The 10,939-nt window shown below is 38.5% G+C and overlaps 1 protein-coding gene across 1 annotated transcript; it reads right to left on the reverse strand.

Annotated features, from left to right (window-relative positions):
• Positions 1-3,987: 3,987 nt before the first annotated feature.
• Positions 3,988-9,250, reverse strand: LOC124270877. Its single transcript, XM_046705943.1, has 11 exons — positions 9,148-9,250; positions 8,581-8,696; positions 8,210-8,360; positions 7,757-7,853; positions 7,139-7,321; positions 6,628-6,746; positions 6,320-6,416; positions 5,223-5,955; positions 4,903-4,953; positions 4,694-4,790; positions 3,988-4,493 (listed from the first exon to the last, which is right to left on the reverse strand). Exons 1-11 carry the CDS (start codon positions 9,201-9,203, stop codon positions 4,463-4,465), a joined length of 1,731 nt encoding a protein of 576 aa, XP_046561899.1. The 5' UTR covers positions 9,204-9,250; the 3' UTR covers positions 3,988-4,462.
• Between the last annotated feature and the right edge of the window lie 1,689 nt (positions 9,251-10,939).

Here is a 10,939-nt window from a genome sequence, read left to right on the forward strand (position 1 = left end):
TCATCGCAAATTTAAAGTCTTCAATTAAGTGAAATATTTAATATATTTCATGAAATGATTATGTGTTATGAAGACACTAAATTGTCTCTTCTTGTTACCTTTTATAGGAATCGAATCTTTTTGAATACGCCTTCTTCATTTTTCAATCATGAAATCAGTATCTTTTGAACATAAATTTAGATTAATTCCATGACATTATATTGTATTTTCCCTTGTTGGTGTTTGAAAGGTTTTGTTTTGTATTGCTTGCATTAATGTTACTGTCACTGATAATTTGTGATATCTGACATTCCTGAATATTTTATTAAAAGCAGATACCGTATTTCCTTTAATAAGCGCCCAGGCGCTTATGTTTTCAATGGAGTTCCAGACCCGGCGCTTTTTAGAGCCCGGCGCTTTTACACTTACTGGGTCTAATTACCGTAATTGTTAGTGAGCTGCTTTACTCCAGGCGCTTATTAGAGGAAATACGATATATGTGATTTGCACTCTTTTTCTAGTGACTGTCAATTTGTGAGATTTGATCACACATTATTTACTTTTTAAAGCAGATATTTACTTATCTCAAGGGTAGAAATAAAACGCAATGCCTGTCGTCAGAGAGGCATTGATTGCATGAAGTAAACCAAAATAGTTCTCAATGCTTCACTATAATGAAGGATATATACGGTCATACGTTTCAAACACGTGAAGATCCGGGTTAGTCTTTAGCAAACCCATGCTTGTCGTAAGAGGCGACTAACGGAATCGGGTGGTCAGGCTTGATGGCTTGGTTGACACATGTCATCGTATCCATGATATTGATCACTGGCTTGTCTGGTTCAGGCCCGATTATTTACAGACCGCTGCCATATAGCTGGAATATTGCTGAATGCGGCGTTAAACAAACAAACAAACAGATCATACGTTCAAGCGATTTTCTACATTCCACATTAATTCACATTAAACTTTGGCTTGTGAGCACTAATGGAACTGTTCATTTTATTCCTTTCACTATTAGTGGACTTGAGTGAACTGATAACATGGTAATATCATGTGATATTATTATGATGAAAACCAGTATCGGGGACACTACCCTCTGGTACATCATCATCTCTGGTACATGAAAAATCCACAAGCGATCGAATAAACACGACTGAGCAAGGCTGGATTTTAATTGTTAATTTGTCAAATAACGGTTCTGTTTATAGATGAAAATGTAAATAAATGATTGTTTGTTTTAAGAATGTATTTCTCTTCATTCATCAACCGCACGAGATGAGGTTCGTGTTTAGAGTTAGAGAATATATTTTACGTCAGTCTGCAGCATTCTAGCCACTCTCCCGTAAGGTCACATGCAACGTAAAACACAACTTTGCAGATTCTGATACCTTCGGTATGGACTTACCGAAACAAATCGTCAAAATGCAAATTCAACTTATAAAGTTGAAAAATAACGCGATGAAAAAAAACCGCGCGAAATCGGAGTTCAAACGTTTTCACTTAATTTTCCCCAGACTTTCTGGGGAAAACGGGTTTCAACAGCTGGCTGCGCTCATAGCACGTGCGCAGTGAAATAGGTTCGCGCAACTTGGAAGCGGGTTGTCCGGGTGAATACTCGGTGAAGGCTTTGGTGTGAGCTATTTTTCTAATGTTTTGTTGATATCCTGCACAGGCGCGAGCTTTTATATATGTTATGACAGTAAATTAACTAATTTATATAATTTCACCACACGTTCTTCTTACCGAGTCACTTTCTCAGTTCGATACTTTAAAAGCAATGTCATTATTTAGCGTTGACAGAATTTCTAACTGTGATATAGATATGTCGTTGTCACAGACAAAACTCAATGTCTTGTTTTATTGACACCTGTGTGTCTGCCTGCCTCGTCTGCTAATGACAATATTCAATACACAGCTGCTATCACTGACCACATGCAATTTGAACTTAACACCAATCAGGGCTATACACCATAAACAAAATGCATTGATTTATGGCCCGAGTTCGGTCTCTGTCACATTATGTAAATTACACAGACAGGCAGGTGTGATATTTGAACACATGACATGTTATGATGTCTGTTGATTGCAAAATGTTATACACAAAAATGAGCATGTATTTACAAAACCCAACATCTCTACATATACACACACAATGAGCCGTGAGGGCATCTGCAAATGAACCAGCCGTTACACTTGAGTGCACACCCACCCGCTCTGACTGGGTTCGGTATCCCGGCTGCTTCGTTTCTTGGGAAGTAAACCGAAGTACACAATATTGCACTTTTGATTTGCGATTGTACGCTTATAATTTTGTTTATATGTTTTTTCATAACCAGCAATGTATATTATATGTCACGAATAAGTGATAATTGTGTTTTAATTATGTTTGATTTTTTGGTTGCATGTGACCTTTAAAGTATTAATGAGTTTGGTCAATTAATTTGAGTCATGTCAATTAACCAATTAAGGTATGTACACTACATGCAGCCAGTGTAATTGGCACCAAGGGAGAATGACTTTCTGTTCCAAACATCACTGGCAAATGGCATTACATCCTGTTTGTTGTTATAGCCAGATAATTATTATAGGCAGGAAATCAGTTCTGGCATAAACATGGCATTATATCCAGGGTGGCATTACAACCAGGGTGGCATTATAACCAGGGTGCACGGTATATCACTGAATACAACGGACATTGTTTCAGGAACGTTAAAGTGGCTAGGGAGGGCAGCCTTGCGCCATGTCTAAAACCCCATGGTGAAAGAGAGTGTGAAGGCCCTTAATGCGATTGTATGGTTGTAACATTTCGTTATCTGTAGTGGTGTGTGGCCATGTGCATAAAGGCAAGGTAAAAAATCAGGTGAAGTTAAGCAACGTTGGTCACGGAGAGTCCTTGGATGGGTGACCGTGTTTGACAGCATGACTCCTGAGAGCTTCTAGGACTTCTGTCCTGATCTACAACGAAGCAAATGTGACACATGTGGTCTCACCTTATGCAAATGAGTTCGTTCAAAGTTGCTTCTGTTCACCCAGCAGTGAATGGGTACCCGGTGGGATAAGTCACATGACTTAACCTTCTAGCGCCTCACAGGCAGCTTGGGTTATCTGGGGTAATAATGTCTTTGCACTTTGAGCATACACAGGTGCGTTGATACAAGCGCTTTATGAAGGTCCATTATTAATATTGTCTGAATTTGACATGTTGTACAAGTAAAAGCTACTGTGTTTTAGCCAATGAAAAGTAAAATTGGGTCATGTGAAAATGATATTTTTCTTAGTTTCGGAGAAGAGTATATATGTATTTAAATACGAAAAGGCGGATGGACGGACTGATGACAATCAAAGGGAGGTAAAGCTCACATTGACATTGTCAACGTGAAGTAAAAACAAGTTAGTGGTATCAAAGTTTTGAATGTTTATTCAAGGGTTCAGATATACATATTAAATATGTGGCAATACAGCCAATACTATTTCGGAAAAAGTGCATATCATCATATGTGTGTATATATCACTATCAAATTTTCCACCACAAAGAAATACAATAGATTTGGCATCACATCATAACATTATGAGTCATTATTGCCGTAAATATTACAGACGAATATGACCCTGAAAGTACACGAATATATTTTTTTCTAAAATACATTATTTCATAAAGGATCCACATGGTGTAAATATCTTTAGATATACCTTGAAGTACAAGAAAACACATCAATTATAAATCACATTTTCACACTGATAAATATGAAACTGTCTTTGAGATACATGTGAATTAAATTATGATTGTTGATACACTTATATTCAACATATCCGCAATATTTTGTAAATATCTCAAACAATCTAATCTTTATGTAAATATATTCAGCAAATGATACCCAGTATTTGAAAACATTGCACATAATTACTGAGAGCATATTGTTTGGTGAACATTTGTTTTGGATAAAATACAATTATTTTCTGTAAAGATGACAAAATCACATGAATTATGCTTTGGGTTGGGTTTTTTGACAAAATAGTTTTTAAAAATGACTATTTCTGTAAAGGTTGACAAGATCATATGAATTACAATGTAAAAATTCAAATTTCACATTTAGCCCATTCATGTAAACTAATCAAACGTCCGTGGTGAAAGCCAATGTATAAGTTAAGTAGAGTTAGTGAATATATTATGTATAAATAACAACAGTAACAAGAAATAATTTCACATTTTTTGTCTGCCATGTTAGTTTTGAAAATTATTACTTATCTGAAGTAAATCAAGAATCATTTGGTTACAAATCCGAGCCACTTAATTCATATTTTGCATCAATCATATCATCAAGACAAGTCCATGTTCCATACTCATAATCAGGGCGTGGTTTATTCGTTAGGGTGAGACTCCTTGGCTGGTACACACAAGGAGACCAGGCAAGCAGGATAAGAGCCGTGGATCCTCATCCCGAGTTTGTTCTTCTTGTAGCCATAGGCCATGCCATCAGCATCAGCTGCTCTGATCTGCTTGATCTTCATGCCTGAAAATTGAAGACGATCCTGATGATGCTGGAGATTATGTGAGTGAGGGGGTGACGGAAGGAGAAGGGATGAAGACAACAATATCACCACCATAATGAAAAATGTGTTGGGCAAGATGGTTACCAAAAATACTGAAGTGTTTTATCCTAGAAAAACAGACTCGAGGAAAATGACATGATGATGTCATATGTTAACTCACCAACACGAAGGCTGATCTGGTTGGAGTTTGTCTTTCTTCCAATTCTGGACAGCAAAGACTGATACTTTACTCATCGTTGACACACTGGACTGGGGTCCTGTGGAGAATAAAAATGAAAAGTAACATTTTTGGAAGGAACCCTTCATTGAATAAATGTATTTGTTGTCACTGAAGTAATTGAAACAAATCACCGACTCCTAGAATCCTACCTGTGCTGGAAGACTTGAATGTCCCTCCCTCCTTGACACTGGGTTGGAATCCTGTGGAGAGTAAAATATTTTAAAACAATTTTGAAAACGACAGTTCCATGAAGGAGGCATTTGTTGTGATTGATTTACAAAAATATATTTGAATGCCACCATATTTGAGGTGAAAGAACAAAATTCTAAAGTAAAGTCAGACCTAAAGCAAAGTTTAGACTTATTCCAGTGTTAAAGATAGCGCTGTGTATAACACATTTGTTTTTATTCATCTGTAATTTAATAATTCCTTTGAGCTAATGTACTGAGCTAAAAGCACTGAGTCCCACCTGTGGAAGAATAATTAGATGTCCATCCTTCCTTTACTCTGGGTGACCTCTGGTCATTGTTGTGCCCTTGTGTTGAAGGAGTGGAACTGTCACATCCTGGGGAGTTACTCTTAACCTCCTTAGCTGCCCTGCGGCGCCTACGGGCATCAGATACAAGGCCAGGTTGACCAGGCTGAGACTTGGAGTGTACAGTAGGTTGAGGTTGTGCATGCTCTGTTGGCAATTCTTTCTGTTTAGGGGGCGATGTCCTTAAGTGATTCTCCTCTCTAGAGTGTGAGGGTTGATAATCTGATCCTTTCCTGGGGTCTTGTACTTTGGTTTCTTTGCTGTTGGCAGCTGATTTGTGTCTACGAGGTTCAGGCCTTGAACTTTGGAAAGTATTGGCTGATCTCTGTCTGACGAGGCTGTTGTCTTCTCTCCTCTGTCTGGGAGATTTAGCTGGGATGACATCAGCACCTGTTGTGGGTGTGGACACGCTATCTGGAGCCTGTGATGTCTCTTTGGCAGGCTCATCATTGTCAGACATCAGGATTTCCTCCAGGACTTCAGCAAGATGATGCTCATTCTTTGGAGCTGCAAGGCTTCCCACAGTGATCTCTTTCTTTCTAGCCTGGAGAGATGTGATGTCCAGTTCTTCATCCGAGTCTTCATCATCAACTGATTCCTTGTCCTCATCATCTGAATCAGCTTCTTCACTGACTTCATCCACATCCTCAGTGCTTGTTGGGTCATCCTGTTTGGGTGATGGATGTATAATCTGATTAACTATCTCTTCATACAGTTAGAATTACCACTAACATAATTCTTATGTCACATATGTGTGTAGTTTTGTCACATTTATGCAGTGTATGAAATAAGGCCCGTCCGACCGCCCGAGACGGTCTAGATTTCTGACGGACTAAATTTACAGCTAGCCCGCCCCATGGTCTGGTAAAAATATTAGATGTTCCATACATCTGAGTAAATTCACCATATTCGGTCTGGTTGAATCCATTTTCGGCTGGTAACATTTTAAAGTTACCAGCCCTGATGTCTGGCTGGATTTTTGGCTTATTTCATACACTAATTTATGTACAATTAAGGGATAAAACACTTACCCGATGTTTTGGGAATGTGTGTTTCTTGAGGGAGGATTCCCATACTTCTTTAGCCATTGTTGTCGTGTCTGCCTCCTCTCGTTCATAATCCAGACAGCTGTAACAAAATGTAGTGACGGTTAAAACGTCTCCATATAGTACATGATAACAGTCATAGAATAAGTGTCAAAAGATGAGCACAAATAGAGCTTCCATTAAAGAAGTGAAACACAGTGGACTTTGGGGGGAAATAGTTGTGTTCATAAGAAATCGAGCACAACATGACAAAACCACCTGTATAGTAATCTGAAAACCATAAATAACTTTACCCCAGTGATGAAGGGGACAGTTTCTCCATCCTCTCTACAAGGTTATTGATGGATTCAAACATTGCATCGAGCTTCGCTTTCTCTTGTTCCAGAAAGTCTTCTTTGAGACTCTCAGTTTTCTGGAATAAGAGTGAGTGAGTGAGTGAGTTTAGTTTACGCCGCACTCAGCAATATTCCAGCTATATGGCGGCGGTCTGTAAATAATCGAGTCTGGACCAGACAATCCAGTGATCAACAGCATGAGCATCGATCTGCGCAATTGGGTCTGGAATAAGAAGACCAGTACTCATGAATTTTATGGCATTTGTGAGAAACATCTGCAATCGTGATGGTCAACATTATCCAAAATATTTATATTTAACTGATCGTGTAACTGTATACGGTTTAACACAAACTAGTATTTTATAAAGCTTCATTACATCTCAGTATCCAGAGAGATACCATAGATACCAACCCTGGTCTGGTGCCTGTTGTGTCCATTTGTCAGTAGCCCATTGTAAGAGAAACTCACCTGAGCTAAGACCTCACGTTCATCGACTTCATTGGTGAAGAAAATATTGTATCTTGTCAAGGCAGCATCTGTTTTGGATTTGAAGGTGGTGTATTTTTTGTCGAGCTCTATTTCTGTAGCAGTCATGGTGCCAGACAGTTTTGTATACAGGTCCTCCTTCTTTCTCACTCTCCGTCCATAGTACTGGTGGAAAGAGGACAACACTATTGCACAATGTGGCTTCTAAACGCAGATACATGTGCATGAATGAATGTCAGGCCAATTCCATGGTAATCAGTTGTAAAGGTTTTGACCAATCGGACCAGAGGAAAAATGTCTATTTTGTGTAAAGGTTCAAAACATCACTAAAATCCAAAGTTCAGTACCACCATCCTTTAATTCAGGAAGCTACTGGGTTTATTGGTATTGAAATTGTTAACTTCAGCAAAATATGAAAGTAATTCTATCAAACATTGGGCTTCTGGAAACAAATCCAAACCACTTTTTGCAGAAGATTGTGGATACCATTCGTAGCACATGTTGTTTTAATGCTGAATATTGTTACCACTGAAACTAAAATATCATTTGATTATTGTCAGTTTAGCCATGTGCCGATTAGACTAAAACTGTTCAACAAACCTTCCATGCTTTTGCTGCTTTCTGCTCCAGCTTCAGATGTGTTTTCTTCATGGCAGCTGCCCTCCTCAGGAGCTGCTCGAATACATGATTGTCTGACCTGTGTAATTTAAGTCAATCAGTGACTTGTTAGACTTCTTAGAGCATACATGCAATGATACTGAAGACATGACTTGACTAATTAAGTAACATTTCAGAAAGCAGAAAAGGGACAGAGTGTCCTTTTAAACATGTATCCACACTGCTTGGTTGCAGAATGTCTGATTATGATAAACTGATTTGATTCTTAAATTTGGGTCAGTATTTTATATTTTACTCACCTACACGGACAGTTTAAAACTAGTTGCCCTTGAAAGGTGTTTATTTAAGTGAAACATTCTATAAATTAGGCTATATTTTAAATATTTGTAAGCAGCATCAGACCACTACCTGCAGAGTTGTACAAGACATACTCACATTAGAAGGTCTCCAAATGGTCCATCTGGACCTGTATGTTTAACCATATCCCCAAGAACCTCTTTGTGGAAATCACTGATCTTTGTCAGACACTGGTTAAATCTTTCTGCTCTTGACTGAGAGTAATATCTCTTTTTCCCGTGTTGAAAGCCTGGAAAAAAGAAACAATCCTCAAACCACCCGAAGGCACTGAGCTTAAACAGTATAGTTTTATGGTTTATGTACATAAGCAATCAAATTGCTGTACAATACATTTAATGTTATTGCAACATCGAGGTAGGAAAGGTTAGCTGTGACATAATAGCTAAAAAAGCCAAAACGTTTATGAGGAATACCAGTGCCTGTTTTCATTAACATAAATGATAACTTACGTAGTTCACAGAAGAATTTGAGTATTTCTCTTCCCTGGTCGATTTTGTCGGCATATAACTGACTGGCTGCCACGACTGTGTGTACCACAGCCTTCCACGCTTTCATCTCAAAGTAACTTAAACAGCAGAGAAGAAAATATTACCAGGCGTTAGACTGTGGCACTATATTTTTACTGTTCGCATAGAGATATTATTTGTTCGCCTTATCACAGGTATCTTAATTAATGCTTACAGGGGAGGCGTACGTGGTATTTTCGTCTCATCATAAATTAATGTTCATTTGCTTGACAGCTGCTTCCATGGCATGCAACATTGGATCGCCAAAATGATTAAAATAATCTGCTGAAGATCGAGTGGCCATTGGTAATTATACACAACCAGGCTCATAGTTTATCAATTGCAAAAGACCAAAGTGTAGATAATTCCCTGGTTAAAATAAAACATTCTTCGCGCACATATGGACTCACATGCCTAACTCTGAAAGCTTGCATCTTGCCTTTTTAAGCTGCCAAAATACACATTAATAGTCAACGGACTATATATTGAGGTAAAGTGCTTAATACTTACGTTATGTCGTTTTCCTCATCATAGAGTAACAGTTTTCTCCGAGGTGGCGATTCCATTTTGAAATATTGGCGCTTGACAACTTTCTCTGCGTAATGGCGCTAACAATGACGCTGTTGTCAATGACAATACAGTCACGCGATAACATTACTTCCGGTTGTAGACGTGATGTTCAAGATCAACATTTTCCAAATACGGTTTAGAAAACGCATCACCCTGTTCATTTATGTTTGTTAGTTGGTTCCCCGCTCTCTGTGCGTCGTCATCCAGGGACCCAATTCACAAGTCATACGGATTTACCATTTATTTGATCATGGTGTCCGCAATATAAACTATTTAAGCAAAAAACATCATTATATTATTACTATTAGGGCTCGGGGGGTTGACTGCATGCCGTGTATCGGATCCACATACTAGTCAACCGATGCACATGATGTCTGTCATAGGATTGCCTGGCCCACACTCGATTATTTACTGACCGCTGCCTACAGTTAGAATATTGTTGAGATACACGTTAAACAACAACGCTGAGGTGCGCTGTGCTATGATATTGTGGCGGCCGGGACTCACACTTCAATTAAACCTTGTCAGTCTTGTTTTCAGGAAGAGTCAAACACTTCTTTTCAATGAATAAATAGCTTTTTATTCACGGGTATAAATGTACTTCAGCACAATGCTATTTCTAATAAGTAGATCCCTCTCAAGCTTAAGGTTTATGTGCATGGACCAGTGTTAGGGCAATATAAGTATGACCTTTGACTTTACTGTTACTAGTAGTATATAGATATAGTGATGGCTTAATTATCTGGGTAATCTGAATAACTTGATAGTTACTAAGATATTAATTTGCGTCTGTGTTCGAAAAGTGCAGTCTATCTATAGCATCAGCTATTATAATTATGTAAGGACAAGGGGAACTTTTGGGCTGAATTATCTGCCCTTGGTTTGTAACTGACCTGTAGACTGCCAAAGTCAGAATGACCCAACATGGGTCTCACCGTATTTATAGGTGTGAGAAAATGGTCACATGTCAGTTCTAGACCAATCAAATTACGAGATATTACGTCCCGTTACGTCCTTATTCTTTTGAGGGATCTACTTTCACAACATGAAACCACTGAAATAAAGAGGAAGGCGAATTATCTCAGGAGGTAATCAGGTAGGAAAATGACTATTTTTACCAACCAATTAATTATGTGTAATTAATTCATTAATTGCCTTCCAATATCATAAGATCAACAATTGCGTCTCTCTACGTCTTGCTACGTCCTTGCTGCCTGCTGAGGGGACGTAATATCAACAAGTAGCATCGGCTGGGAATTATGATGGACAATTCAAAGAGGAAGATTACAGATGTCAGGAGGCAATAGGAGTTTATCTGACACATAAGATGTTTAAAAACATGACTCAGCCCCTTATGCAATTAGACAGTGGCACTGGAAGTCATATTTATGAAAAACACGTTCATAAATAATGATGCTGAACATCGCGTATGAATACAACAGTGAGAATCACATAGTTCCCGTTGTCAGAATTAACATCGGCTTTGAAACATGACCTGATACATCATCAAGTACAATTCTGGGTTCCTCTACGTAATTCACAAGATTACATAAACTTTACAATGCAAAACACTAAGCTGAGTCAAAAGTAGCGGTAACCCCGTTGCGAAATAGACTGGCTGTCACAAAGTTAAAATGGCGGGCGTCACCAAAACATGTAGCTCGGCCCTGATCACAAATTCACCAAAGAATGGATAATTAACGAGTGTCAAGGGATTATGATCAGTTTGTCG

Source organism: Haliotis rubra, unplaced genomic scaffold (assembly GCF_003918875.1).
Source record: "Haliotis rubra isolate DU_JTF1 unplaced genomic scaffold, ASM391887v1 Scf1020, whole genome shotgun sequence".
Taxonomy (NCBI): Eukaryota; Metazoa; Mollusca; class Gastropoda; order Lepetellida; family Haliotidae; genus Haliotis; species Haliotis rubra.